Below are 15715 nucleotides of genomic sequence, written 5' to 3'. Positions count from 1 at the left end.
TTTCACCAGAAAAGACAAGGAAATACACATTCAAAACCATAATAATTAAATATTTTTTCTTCTAATACTTAAAACAGATGCTATGGAAGACAATACGAGGGCATCATAGATGAAAAATATTTTCATGGCTGCACAGCAAGGGGGATATTTATACTGTGCTACATATATAACATTTTTCATTATCTGAAATGTAGACTTAAAAAAAACTCTTCACATGACTGAATCTTACTGCAGGTCTATTCGATGCTGTTATTATATGGGTAAATAACTATTTTAGAAAGAAAAAAATGCACCAGTTCTTAAAGTGGAATATTCTGATATTTCTTGGGTGTGGTTTAAAAAAATACATTTTCACTTCATTTTTGTAATAAGAGCTTCTACTTTATTTGATCTTTCTGCTGAACTCAAAAGTAAGTTTACTAAAAAGAATATATTTCATTGTGAAAATAAATCTGAGTGCCAGATTATTTCAGTTAATTATGGAATCAATGAGATTGGAAGGACCTTTCCACCAAGGTGTTTAGAGAAATTATGCTAAATGTATCCAAAAAATCAAATGAGCCATCATCCACACTGCTGTTATGAATAACAAAGCATAATTGAATAATTTTTCATATAAAGGCAGTCAGGACTACAAGTTGTATATGTGAAGTTAAGCTTCATACAACTTAAATAATGGATGTTAAATAAATACTTAATAAATATGGGTGTTTTTCCTTTAGTCTATTTACAATAGTTGACGGACTACAAGTCATAAAGACTTAAAATGAAATGTTCCCCAATTTGGGAGAAATATAAATAATATTAAATTAAATTAAAAAAAAAAATCCATGAAACCAGTGGATCTGCTTTCCTTAATTGTCTTGTATTTAGCCATGTTCTTTACCTGCTTAGTGAATTTACAACTAGCACAGCAGTTGTGAATTTTTAATAGGATCTCTTCAAGGAAAGAAAAGGTCAGTATTAACATAAAAATCTTTTTTAAGAATGTGGTGCAGAGGTTTCTTAGCAGAGAACAGGTGTTGCTGCAAAAGCAAAATCTTCCCGAACAGCCAAGTTGAAAGATTCTTGGAGCTAAGTTAGGAAACTGACTGTTTATAAAACTGGAGCTAAGTTAGGAAACTGGCTGTGAATAAAAATTACTTTCTTAATGGTATCAACCACATATGTTTTATATAGAATAACTTAAAATATAATAATGATGTTCAAAAACAACCATTCTTTTCATTGCTTCTAAACTAAATACTGTCTTCTTCCATTTCAGCTTCATTCTGACCAGGATAAGGGAGATGGATCCCTCAAATACATTTTGTCAGGAGATGGGGCTGGTACTCTTTTTATAATTGATGAGAAAACAGGAGATATTCATGCAACTCGGAGAATTGACAGGGAAGAAAAAGCCTTTTACACCCTGCGTGCCCAAGCTATCAACAGAAGAACTTTGAGACCAGTGGAACCTGAATCTGAGTTTGTCATCAAGATCCATGACATCAATGACAATGAACCAACATTTCCAGAAGAAGTTTACACTGCTAGTGTTCCTGAAATGTCAGTAGTAGGTGAGTTCTCTGTACTAAGGCACAAATGTCTTTTCTTCATTGCTTGAAAAATTATTTCTCCATCTTTTCCAAAGTCAGTCATGTGCAGAATTCTACATGATGAGTTAAGTATTTTTCATGTTGACATATTTGTTCAAATACTGAAATGGCATTCAGAACCAGATTTTTATGATCTAAGATCTGTTTCTACTTGGAATATCCAAATGATTGGCTTTACAGTTCTTTGGAATATAAATATTACAGATAGTAGGCAATGGTGACTCATTCTCCTCCTTAGGAACAGTTAGAATAAGATGACTAAATTACCCTGTTGAAAGATCGATTTTTTTATCTTTCATTTTCAATGGAAGTTCCCAGTGGTGATAAGCAGTGAATGGAGAGCTGTCTCCACTCCCTCTGTGGGTGAGGAGAATTATATATTGACTCATGCACTGTTGATGCACTGTCTGAAGGTAGACACCCTCTTTATTTTCTTTTCTTTCACTTTTTTACTGTATAGACAAATCCTCTTGTGCTTTCACTTCTTCCCTTAACTCCATCCATGAATGACACCTTCATGAATATTAAACAGCTGTTTGAGTTACTCTTTCTTCTCTGCAATTTATTTTCAGTTCCTATCTTAACTACAAAGTTGTGGCCTGGATCATGCCAGCTGTTGAATTTTATAACCAATAACATTTTAGAATATGTGCTATTATTGATATTAGTGCATAAATGTCATCAAGAATAACTTTGAAAAACTAAAAATAGAATAAGTTTCCTTTAAAAATTATATTAATTTATTCATTGTATTACTGTAGCTACCATAATATTAAATTCTAAAAATTCAGAAAACAAACAATGCTTTCAATATAATTTTAGGCTTTTATTACCATTTTAATCACTTCCACTGCCTGAATAGGTCAAAAAGGTGTTTTAAATGACTAAGTTAGCCTGTTGAGATAACAAGTTTTTAGAATGTTTTATATATACAGGTATTGATGATTTAGTATTTACTTTCCTGGGAATTGGAAAATGCTAAAAGAGAAAAAAAAAGCATAATTACTGAAAGATAATGGCCTCAGCAAATCTGTGCAGTAATGTATGGAAGCATAATACTAATAGCTTTCTATTCTTAGTATTTCAATCCACTTTCAGTTTTGATTGAATCAGTGTTTTAAAATTCTAGCATTCAGCAAGTGGTTTTTATTGTAAAGGAATACAAATTTTAAAAAGAAAAAGAAATCTGACAGATGATTGTGTACGCCTGTACTGAAATTTCATCAAATCAGCCCACATAAAGAGGAGCAATGAAAAATCTTCCACCTTTACTGTTCCAAAATCTATCAAAATGTAATACAAATTTACTAATGTACTGGTCAGTTTTCTAAATTGCTGTAAAGATATACAGTTTTAGGCAGAGCATCTTGGAAGTGCATCCTGAAAGAACATTTCTAGAGCATTTTCTTGAGAAGCACATGGCAAGGTTACAGTAGGGTTGAAAAAGTATATCTCAGAGTTTCCACTTTATTTCTCATGTTCTTTCTATAAATTCCAAAATGTATTGTTTAAAACATGATAGGAAAGATATAAGAAAATTACACAGTGTTTTCATTAAATATTATGCTATTATACAATACTAAGTTATAAGTTATTGTTTCTTCATTTCATCAGTTTCAATCCCATAAATAACATTTTTTTTCTTTAAGTGTTCTCAAACATTCATGCATTATATCAATGCTTTTAAAGTATTCAGATTGCAAGGTTCCAGTGTATCTGTACAGTTGTACATAGATCATAAAATTTTGAAACTGCAGATTGTCAGCATTAAAAGAACAAAAAAAATTAGATAAGATGATAAGAAAAATATTTAGAAAACAATAATTTATAGAAAAACAAAGAGCAACAAAAAAAAACCAGCTTCGGTGTACTTAGTGTGTTAACCTTTTATCTTACATAAATAGCTGTGCTGAAACAAATGGACTTCATTTTGCCAATAAAATTGTAATAATTAAAAGAAATATAACTCAGTTCAAATCTATCATGTTCCTGGATTTTATAAATGCAATCATTCAGCTGCTAGAGTGACTGACTGATTATCTGATAGGTAGCATTTTCTTTTAGCTTTATTACTTTTAGTTTTATGTCTGCTCCCTAGAGGTGTATATTCATCTGTGGTTCATGACAGAATGATGTGATTTTATAAAGTATTCATCAACATTGATTCATTTTTTCATAACTAATTTAATTCTCTAACTTAAAAAAATCTATTCAGTAATCTGAAAACTAAAGGCTAAACAAAGAATGGGAATAATCTTCTAAAAGCATAAACTGCATAAAACTTGAGAAAAATAGAATTAATAGAAATTGTGAAGTCATTAAGTTAAAATTGTTTATCTTTTGGTACCACAATAATATATTATCACATCATTATTACAAAATATTTTTAAATTTTTTCTGGCATCATACAATTCAAGCATTTTTAGCACAGCAACTTACATGAGAAATTTATGAAAAAAAGAACAATTACATTTTTTATTACAATTTCACTTCCCCATTCAAAGGAAAATACAAAGAAATTCCTACATTTCTCTATTTTTCTCTCTTTCCCTCTCGGGATTTTTATTTTTTTTTTTAGTTACAGTATTGTGACCAGCCCATTACCTGCCCAGTACTGTTGGCCATGGGCTAAGAAAATGTCAGGCTTGATGTAAGGAATGCAGGTAGAAATTGCAGTCTTGGATGTAATGGCACATTCCGTTGAATGTCCCCTGTAGTAGTCACTTCTGTGAGAATGCAGAAACAGTTAATCTGTCTATAAATGTCTGCAAACATTAAGAGGAGTTTATGATATAAATATTTCACAGTGATAGGTACCAGAAAGAGAAACTATGAAGCCAAATTACTATGGGCCTTACCTGAGTAGAAATGAGTTATATGGTTCTATAAAAAGTGTGGTAGTATCAGGACTGTAATATTTTCATTATCTAACACAGGATAGTGAACATGGTGTGGCACTATGCTGTATATTGGGAGATACTGCTACTGAAAAGGAGATACTGAGAAAGAGAGAACCACACCCTGCCTTTCCTGGGTTAGACCTGCCAAGCAGACAGAACACTATGTGAAGGATTCCCTGTCCTCACTCTGTTCCACTTCACTGAATGCAGTGACTTCAGGGATAGGGGAGAATGGTGACAAGTTCCTGCCCAGCCCTGCAGGTGCATCTGTTCCAAGACTCCCTTGCTGTCACAGGTGCCCTTTCAGGGGAGGTGCTGATCTCCCCTCTCTGCTGATTTGCAATAGGACACAAGAAAATTTAATGTAACTGTGTCAAGGGAAGCTCCACTCAGACATTAGGAAAAGGTTCTTCATCAAGAGATTGTCACTGGGACAGGATCCCCAGGAAAGTGTCAGTGTATCTTGAATGATTCTCTTAGTCATATGGTTTAGTTTTAGGTAGTCCTGTGAGAAGCAGGAAGTTGGACTTGATGATCCTTATGGGTCCTTTCCAACCCAGTACATGATATGATTTCATGATAGCATTATCCACCAAAAATACATCAATATTTTTATACAATGGTTTTCACTTCTGCTACTATTGGTGCATCCAAGTTCAATAGTTTGCTATCAATCAGGTGTGAAGGCTGCACCACTAAACACATACATAAACATACCCATAAACGTACTCAAACATATGAACAGTGTTTTTTAAGATATCAGTTTATTCAAACCAACTGCACGGAGAAAAATCCTTAAATATAAAAGTAGGATTGGTGACTGACAATAGTAAAATGGGGTGAAAAGCAAAATAAAATACATGCCTCTTTCATAATCAAAGGTGAAAGAGGATCTTGTGCACATAGATGGAACACATAGAGATCAGATATCATGCCTCTTATTGGAGGACACAACACTGGAACAATTCTCTTTGTTCATTGTTTCTAGTTCCTGTGGAGGTTGTCATCTTTTATATGTATTTTCACCACTCAAGTAATGTTTTATAGATAATATATATTTGCTCTTTTTTCTTTGTTATACTTTAAATCCATATCAGTCTTTAATATGACTACTAACTTACAATTTGTACCTGTGCTTTGTATTTATGTTGTACTGTGACTGTGTTCTCAAAACATTGGCCATAACCTGGTGTCTGCCTTCTCAGTCCTAGTACTGAATATCAGTGTTTTAAATGGGCTTAATCTAATCTCTACTTTAAGAAAACCGCCAAAAGTCAACTACTTTGCAGTTTTGCCACTATTTTGTCTATTTCTACACATCTGTACTGGAGCTACAGTGGTGAGTTCATATGAACCTTATATGCACTTATCTGGATACCAGAAAGAAGGCAAACATGGTATCACATCATACAAAGTATGAAATGGTCATGTACCAAAAACTTAAAATTATTGAAATCTGTGCACCCTTGGAGTACAGGATTTTCTCCATCCTGAAGTTCCCTGAGCTAGAAGGAATGATAAGATGATCAGGAATTCAGGAAAACACTATTTAGTCTTCTTCTACTTCATATGTCTCCATCCATAAACCTTATCAAATCATGATGTAGCCACACACCAGCCTCTTTCAGACCACAACAGCAGTTTTGATTTTTTCCTCCAGCTGTGGTACTAACCAGACAGACACCTGAGCATATGGCTATTTCTATTATCAAACAGAGTGTCTTGACAAAGGCCCACAAATTCTTTGTTGTCGTGTTCATCTTTCTTTTGTTGCTTATTAAACATAGAAAAGGCAGACATAAATGGGCCAACTTCAGGATCTCTCATCTGGGTCGATATCCAAGAAGACAACTTATTCTCCTGAAGTCTTTGTACTGATTACTGGATTTTCATCTTCTTTCACTTTTTCCTTTCCTTACTTTCAGAGTGAGTGACCCAGAATATTCTTACTGTTTTGATGACAGTCTTCTGCTCTGTCCATATTTTTTACCTATCTCTTTCTGCTCATTTGGAGATTTCTTTTCAGAACTGCAGATAGTCTATTTTTCTCTAGATGGATTTTCCTGTGGATTTTGCCTATTAGTGTGTTTTAGAAAAGTTTTCAGAACTTTCCATTTAGACCTCTTTTTATATATTTATATATCTTCACAGCCTATATATTCTATAATCATTCCTTATCCTTATTGCATCTTGTAACTTTTCTGCTTCTAAATTAGCAATATCAATATATGATTTAGAAAATGTAACCTCCTTCTGGGTTGGCATGTGATGCACAGGGTGCCCTGTTGGCCTGTCATCTCTACCTCTTGTTATATCTTTTTCCTTCTCTTTGGACAGCAGTTAGAGCTGCTTAACTTTTTACCTTGGCTTCTTCTATACTCCCTCATTAGTGCTATTCACCAATTCCCAATGCTTAGTCCTCTCTGCCATGGAATTTATCTTACAACACTTCCTTCTGGTTTCCTACTTACAAAGGTATTTTAAAATATTTTTTCATATAAAGTTCTCTGAACAAATCTTTTTGCAACTTCAGACTTAGGACATTTCAAAGACCCAAATTAGGATTTTTTTGATTTGTTTACAAAGTTTCATTTCACTCTGCACGCAAATCCTGCCATAAGGAGATGAAACAAAAAGTTTAAAAAAACCCCAAAAACAAAACAAAACCCCACCAAGTTAAAATATTATTTATCCTTACAAAGGACATTTTAAAGAATTTAAATTATCCATTCCTGTGCTTGTTTGCAACTTATTATTTTCTTAGTTACAGGACTACCTTGTACTCAAAGTTCTTTCTGACATTGAGTTCTCTGAACATGCAGCCCTATTCAGTTCTGTTCTGTATTCTGCAGCCTGAAATAGATATTTCAGTGGAAAACATGTGTCATTATTTCCAGAGAAAATAGGTGTCATTATTTCCTGTCTTTTACACTAGAAAGAGCAGAAAATTTATATTAATTTGGCTTGTTATTTGTATGGATAATTTACTATGGAGGGTACTTGCTCTAGTTAAATATCACATAACTCAGCTGGGAGTAAAGAAAACAAAACCTAAGTTTTGAATCCAGCTCTACAGTGGATATTTTGTGTATTCCTTTTCCTAGATAATTATTTCCAGTGATTTTTATCTAATATGTATGCATCATAAATGAATAGTGAGGTCAAAGCCATTAATACTTGTATTATGTTTCAAGATGCTTGCAGAAAACAGCAGCAAGGGCCAAATATATTAATTACTGTTATAGTCCCAGACTCTAGGGAGAGTCAAAGACTATAATTAAAGTTATGTTAAAATATGCCTTCTGAGAACTACAATAATCTGAAAAAAGACTGTTTGTTTCTGGGCCAAGTTTACCACTGTTGAATTCTAGTTCATGGTATGTAAAATAGGCAATTATGCAAGCAGAAAATAACAGAATTCACTGGTGTGTTATTAATAACATAGATGGTGCCTTATTCATAGATTCATAGAATGGTTTGAGTTGGAAGGGACCTTAAAGATCTTCTAATTCTAGCCCCCATGCCATGGCAGGGATGTCACCTACTGATCTCGTTGCTCAGAAGCCCATCCAACCGGTCTTGAGCACTGCCAAGGATAGGACAGCTAAAGCTTCTCTGGGAAAACTGTTCCAGTGCCTCACCACCCTCACAGTAAAGAATTTGTTCTTTATATCTAATCTAAACCTGGTCTCTTTCAGTTTGAAGCTTCTGCCCCTTGTCCTGTCACTACATGCCCTTGTAAAATGTCTGTCTCCATCTCTCCTATATGTAATCACTGTCTCCTTTATGCAATGCTATAGAGTTCAGATTAGGGTTTAAATTCTGAAGGTCAAAGACCAGTTTCATCAGAAGCAACCTATGACTATATAAAAGACAGAGGAAGACCTAGACCAAGTGATGATCACTAAGTGATCCCTATACTGTAGTTTTTAAGCCCTGGCACAACTGATCATCTTCAATGCCTTTTGATTTCTGCTCCAGGTTTCAAACCAGAACAAACAATACATTTGTTTTATTGAGAATCAGTGGTCTTCAGTGTACTGAAGCAAAGCAAAACCAGCTGGTGCTTTGACAGCTGACGTGCAGAACGTAATAGATACACTAATAGCACTACTCCTGTTCACTTCTTGACATGGCTTCTGTCAGGTTTTTAAAGGAATTGCTGATCCCCCTGTGGAAGCCTAGAGAGTACATCTCTTTTCCTCTCATAGCAAGGGCTGAGATCAAAGGGGAGTTCTGCATGGTGAATGGCACTTGGAAGTGTAGCAGTGCCCTTGCACTTCTCCTGCCAGGTGCCTGACCCATAAAAGCCAAAGAGGTGAGGTAACATTAAAAAGTAAAGTTCATCTTTACTGCATTTAGGTAATGGAGTGCACATTGTCCTGATCATAACCCACAACTGCACTGTGTGATAGTGATGAAATTAAGGAGTACAAGTCTCTTTTCACAGACTTTAATGGGAATAGGTGCAAATTTATAGTTTTCAGAAGTTTCTGACAGGTTTTATTTTTTTGGGGGGGGTGAATATATGCAGCCATGTTCATTCCAGCAGAAGAAAAGCATAGATGATATAATATGCTCTGTTTCATGTGCACTGAAAGAGTATTAATTAATATATTCATTATGACACCCAAATAAGACAGTAGTAACTGTTAGACACATATTATTACATTTAAAATGGAATTGTTTTAAATATTTTTTTTAATTTTTTAAGCATGTTCTTCAGTTTCCTTCCAAATTAGTCTTCAAAATTGATTATCCTTATATTTTTAAACTAACATGAAAAAAAAGTCTCATGCAATTGACCTATTAATAGATACGTCTAGTTTCACAAATGAAGGGAATGTGAAAACTAGACAAAAGAAATTATTCAGTTACGTGCAATACAAAGTATTTATTTTCATGGATGTACAGTGTAGAAGTTTCTGAGTAACACATCATGCTGTTGTGACAGATGTCTTCATTATGACTGTTCTCTCTTGTTATGGATATGAAATGGAGGAGTTGTAAACTTTACTTGCACAATTCCATGTTGTTCAGTTACTCAGTGGCTTGGAGTTTTTTTGCCTTTTTTTTAACTTGCAGCACTTCAGTTACTGAACATGATTTGTTTTATCCTTCTTTTACACAACTGCTATCTCAGAGAAGGTGTTCTTTAGGAACAAGTATAAATTCTAGCACTGCAGTTTCTCTGTAGTTGTAGGATGGTCCAAAAGTGCATTTCAGAATCAAGACAGCACTCTTCAGAACTTAAATATATGAAACAGAAAGGCCTATTCACCTTTTAACCTTAGCCATATATCTACACATGGAGTTCAGTATGGCTGAAGACATGAAACCTTAGTGAATCATAGAAACAAAGCTTTTAGAACAGACCTATCATCCCCACATTCGTATTTTTTAAAAAAAAAGTTCAGATTTTTGGATTCAGCCATATTCTAGACGGTTACCAAAGCAATTTTTAATACAATAACAAGTTATTTGCTCTTCATTTCTTTATACTTGTGTAGCAATTTTTATCTTTTAAGATTTTATTTTGTGTTTGGGTCTTTCCTCTGTTAAATTCATTATCCACTCCATTTTAAGAGGAATAATATAACCAGCAATATGCCCATTTTGCATTCTTTATGAGAAGACAATACTTTTAGGGACTCACTAAAACAAGTATTTCGATTCTCTAGCAGTTGAAAACCGAATGTTTCGGAAAACTCATCTCTGATTCAACAGTTAGGCAGAGGCTTATTCCCTTGATATGGGTGCTATGATTCTGTCAGGTTTTTAAAGGAATTGCTGACCCCAATTTACTTGTAAAAAGTGGATTTGTCATCATGTCATAAAATCACAAATAAATGGAGAAATAGCATTTACTTTTATTTGTTTTTTATGTATGTTAGAATAACTATGTAGTGTAGAATGTGCAGACAATGTGAGGGAGTAAATAAGTTGTGCCAAAGGTCTTGGATTTACAGGTGCTTTTTTCATATTTGGCAGTATTTGGTGGGGAAAAGAACTTTGAAAGAATTGGGATAAAAGGAGAAACAAGTTTTAAAGTCTTCTGATCCTCAGATTAGCCCATGGCTAGCTAGTCATGTGCATATGATGATTGTTTTTCCTTTTTTTTTTTCAAATAATTTCCTATATACTTAAAATAGTATTTGCACTTTATGGATGCACAATAGGGGGAATCCTTGTTCTTTATACTTTATTTCTGTGATGGAAGAGTTGAACAGCATGTGGAAAATATTTTGATTGTGGAAAAACTGTCAGCGGTAATGGCAAACATTTCATGTTTTAAAGGACTGGTATATTCTATTAAAATTTAGAGAAGGTCTTTAAGGTTAGGAAATTTTCTGTAATCTAAAAAATCAGCAGATTTCAAAGTTCATATGGCAGTGTTTCTTCTGGTAATTTCTATCTATAGTAACACTTAGAAAGCAGGGAGAACTGATGGCTTGTTTTTCACAAGATCCAATGACCTGTTTAATAATCTTTTTCTGTCATGTTCCTGCATAGTTTCATCGTGTAGTTTCATAACATCCTGATATCATTGAACAAAATAAAAGAAAAGGAAAAGAAAACAAACCAAAAAACCCATATTAGGCAATGGAATGAAGGTATTTATTGCAATAAAAAAATGTTTTCTGCAAAGAGGATGTGAATACATAAATTACTGTAGCTAGGTAAGGATAAGAATTCAGCTCAGACATAGCTATTGTTTATATTTTCTAATTAAATCTTAATCACACTTGTGGGATTCGGGAAGTTTATTTTCAATTTACATAGAAGGAGACCCGGAACAAGGAAGAATGTACCTAATGCTGACTAGAAGATCACAAATATATTTGGAAAATACAATCAGTATTAGCTGCAATTTTCTTTGGTGTCTGTTGGAATGGAAATTGATGCTCTGACACCTCCATATAGTGTCATATGCAACTAAGTCTGCTTTGGATGTTTCAGGCACTTCTGTGGTCCAAGTTACAGCTACTGATGCCGATGACCCTTCGTATGGAAACAGTGCCAGAATAATTTACAGCATACTTCAAGGGCAGCCATATTTCTCTGTGGAACCAGAAACAGGTAATGAAAATTTTCATTATTTTCATTTACCATAGACTTTAAACCTTTTTTTTTAATTGAAAAAACCTTAAATCACATAAAAAATATAATTAAAAACTAACTGAAATGAAAGAGTATTTCTTGCTTTTTCTCATGATTTATAACTTTTATAATATATATAAAAATTCAAGACATCTAAAATTACGAAGTATAAGTAATTTTACAGAGGTACTATTTATTGCTTAAGATTTAAATAACATTTCTTATAAAGGCAAGAATAAAGGGTTTTTTTCTTAGAAAATATTGTTCATTTTTCCCTAATGTTTCTACTTAGATTAATAAAAGGTGTTCTTTCTCCTAAACCTTGAACACAAATATTTTGAAGCACTTTTAGCATGAAACTGGAAAAGGACCTGTGATGTAGAACAAGTATTCAGCCAAGACATAGCCTGTACCAAAGACTACTATAAGACTATAATAAAACCTATGGACAGAAATTTGTACTTTGAAACATTAAATTAATATTTTAGAGATTTATTTCAGACTAGTATAAAAAAAGATGCAGCAGATTGCGGCACATAAGCAACAAATATATTATTAACGATTTTGTTTTCCAATTTATTTCTTTTAGGCATCATCAGGACTGCATTGCCGAACATGAACAGAGAAAACAGGGAGCAATACCAAGTAGTTATCCAGGCAAAGGACATGGGAGGCCAGATGGGTGGATTATCAGGGACCACCACCGTGAACATCACACTGACTGATGTCAATGACAATCCACCTCGCTTCCCCCAGAGTAAGCTGCATTTAATAGTTGACTTGTGCTGTAAGAGTTAAGCAATCACCATCTGGTTTAATTTAGAGTAAATCTAGATTATGGGGCACACATAAACAAAAGGCTTATGTGCTGATTATTATTATTAAAGCAGTATATTAAATGTTAAAGCATTTTTTTTTGTTAAGAAACAGCTACATGATCAAATATAACTGCAATAAACCTGGAATTCCTTCCAGAAATATGGGGAGCAATAGTAGGTGGACTCGTAAGAGCATTAGAGCAATGCTTTTGCTTTCCTTACCTATTGCTTAATACCTACATGCTTTCCCACTGGAGAATAAAACATGTTGTAATTCTAGATATGCAGAAATGTTTGAATTGAGGTATCTGCTTAAGTATTTAATCATGAAGAATGTGGAAAAGAAATTACTCAAAGGGAATCAGACAGATTTGTACTTTTTCAGCTATAGAGCTATAAAAGAACATAGAAAATTTCCCAAAGTAAAGCAAATTACATTTAACTTTTTTAGGTTTTTTTACAGCTTTAGTGAAGGTTTTTATAATGCTTTTTGCCTTTTACCTTTGTATCCTCAAACCAAAATGTAAAAATATTCTTGGTCTCTATCTGATATGGAAATATTAAACTATGTCGCTTATTTGAAGATTTTTGCATAAATTGAAGTTGCAATATTTGCATGATGATTTAGATTTACTTAATACGTAAAGGATTTAGAGTATCCTCACCACACATTTTATGCACTCTGTATAATTCCACTCAATCCAGTAGTTACTGATGCACTCTTCTTGATCAAAATAACAGAATCAGCTTCAAATTATGCTCTTTATGGCAGAACTGGAGTACATAATTATGTTCAATTTAATATCGAAGTTAATATATATGTGTTCAGCTAAGATGTTTATCAGCATGTAATTTCATATACACACTTGAAATAAAAAAATCATGTACCATTGAGTTAGTAGAATTTGTGCATTTCTACTAAGGTTCTATTCTGAACAGAATTTATTGTTAATTTATATTTTTTTTTCATTTTCCACAATTTTTTATTTATTATTTTATTGTTTCCATTTGTATATATAAGATTATGGTATTTCCATTGTTGTGTAGGACAGGAATGCAGTATCACTCTTCTCTGGACACACTGAAGAAGACTATTCAAAGAGGTGTCATGTTCAAAGCCTTACAGAAAAAAAAAATTAACAGTTAAACTTAAGATAGCGTAGAAGCTTCAAAAGTGCATATTTATACTTTTCTTTTTCTCTTTTTTCTTATTTCTTAAACAGTGTTAGAAGTTTAAGTTAAATTAGAAGTTAAGACAGAATGATGGAATCAACTTTCTAGACAATTTTAACATGACTTATCTGGGATTCCAACATAATATTTGAGAGAGAGAAGGATTTGATGTAGCATCTCTGCATTTTTCTTTAATGTCAGTTTAAATCAGATGTGTCATTTGCTTTAAAGAAACTTAATTTTGCTCTCATGGGCTTTTGTTGTTGTTGTTTGATTTTTCTCTCTACTTTCTCGCTGCCAATTTCTTTGTTAGATATAAATGCACGTTCCATTGGATATGAAAACTAAAACATTTATAAAGATTACATATTTTACTATATATATGAAAATAAAAATAGTTATTTGCTTTAAAAAATAATATATATTTAACCTCAAAATGGAAATAGACATTATAATGATTCATGATTTTAACAGAGTTCAATGAGACTGCTGGAATTGAAACTGATTAAATTAAATTATTCTTATTCTATTCCAATAATAAAAAACCGAGATATATTAGGTTAATGAAACAATAATATTCATATAGGATTTATAAATTATCAGGCTAAGTATTAGAATGCCCATTATGTTTCCACAGGACTCAGCATATTACAGCTATATGTTTCAATAAATTTTTTAATATCAGCTTAAATGTCTCCCACAAGAAACTCATATTAAAATTGTAGAAAATTTGACATAATGTATTATATCATACTTTCTAAAAAAAAATATAGAAGAACCCCTAATTCCTCCATTGTTTACATTATGAAGCAAGGATTCTTCAGAATATTTTTCTCTTCTTAAAAATATACTAAAACCCACATAGATAACAGTGATGATGAGATTGAAAACTTTTTCAAGATGCTACAGAAAGGTCTTAAAAGACCTCAGACATTGGAACTTCGTTTCAACTGTAATATTTCCAACTGTACTCAGAAGTAAGGAGATAGTGTTGACCAGTGATAAATGGAAAATGTGATTTATGGACTTAGAAGCCTGTGTCTGAATGAAACTCAGTGGACCTGAATTATGGCAGCCCATGTATCCTGTGAGACTATAGCCTGTAGTACTTTATAATATTTACCCTCACATTATATGCCTATTCAAGAGTGAATGGGAAGAAGAGTAAATGGAAAAATGAGATTGGTTTTGCATTCTTTATGACCTACTGAAGTATTTGCAATCCCAAGTGTGTAGACTTTAATCCTCAAGCTGATTTCTGCTCTCCTTAGTATATGGAAAAGTATTCCTTTCCTTGATCCTCCCATTTCTTTTCCTGACAGACAAATGAAAGGACATCATTCACTGGAGTAAATGCAGAGAGTAAACTACTTTCCTTGAGAAGAGAGAAATAAGATTGACAGCAGAGTTTTGCCAGAATGATTCTACTTTGGTGTACTTTGTATTCTGATACAGTGTCCAAAGCTGCACTGCATCCCATACTTAGTCAATGCATTAAATGTCTTCAGTGACAAAAGGAATAAAATGAAGCGTCTCATACTATGGTGGAGATTTCTAGAAATGGATAGGCTAGATTAAAAATTATCTTTTAGATGATAAAGTTTCTGGTTATTTTCCCTCTCTGTTTCCACTACCTTATTACCAATTCATGATATGAGCTCTTACCACTTTGTAGACTAAATAATGACTTGGGTATTGCACTGGGAGTCAAAGTAGTGTCCACAAGGCATAGGGATATAGTTTTAAGTGCTGAAAAAAAAAAAGTGAGGAGTAGTTGACACTTCATAAAAATAATTATAACATATAAATATTAATTGGGGATAAAAAAAAGCAGTCTTTCACGATCGTGGCCCATAGTGCTGCTTAAGTACTAAACTGGGGATAATTTTTCTTTTGCCTTTTTTTACCATTAGGTGATTACAGAGAGATTCTCTAGTAGTGTAGTATTACAGATCTAGATATTAGAGAAAGGTAATGAAAATATTGGAGAAAATGCAGGATAAAATACTCAATTGAACATCAAAATGTGACTGAGCAAAAATAAACACATATAAATAGAATGTGGGGTGTACATGGCCATAAAGAATTAATTCTGCTGCTATATGTTTGTTTCATATTAAAATAT

General features: G+C 33.0%; 1 protein-coding gene across 4 annotated transcripts in view; it reads left to right on the top strand.

Moving 5' to 3' along the window:
* CDH10 (cadherin 10) overlaps nt 1-15715 on the top strand; it is a 95640-nt gene that overhangs the window by 59331 nt on the left and 20594 nt on the right. For 3 of the 4 annotated variants that reach the window (XM_068197321.1, XM_068197317.1, XM_068197327.1), the window contains 3 exons: nt 1265-1559; nt 11459-11578; nt 12189-12356. In XM_068197321.1, coding sequence (XP_068053422.1) covers nt 1265-1559; nt 11459-11578; nt 12189-12356 — 583 coding nt within the window. Of the gene's footprint in view, nt 1-1264; nt 1560-9548; nt 9647-11458; nt 11579-12188; nt 12357-15715 lie in introns of those variants that run through there. The other variant, XM_068197336.1, reaches the window with a different exon arrangement.

The sequence above is a fragment of the Anomalospiza imberbis genome, chromosome 1 (genome assembly GCF_031753505.1).
Source record: "Anomalospiza imberbis isolate Cuckoo-Finch-1a 21T00152 chromosome 1, ASM3175350v1, whole genome shotgun sequence".
Lineage (NCBI taxonomy): Eukaryota > Metazoa > Chordata > Aves > Passeriformes > Viduidae > Anomalospiza > Anomalospiza imberbis.
The sequence above is the reverse complement of the archived record's forward strand: the minus strand, read 5'-3'. Positions and strand labels throughout refer to the sequence as shown.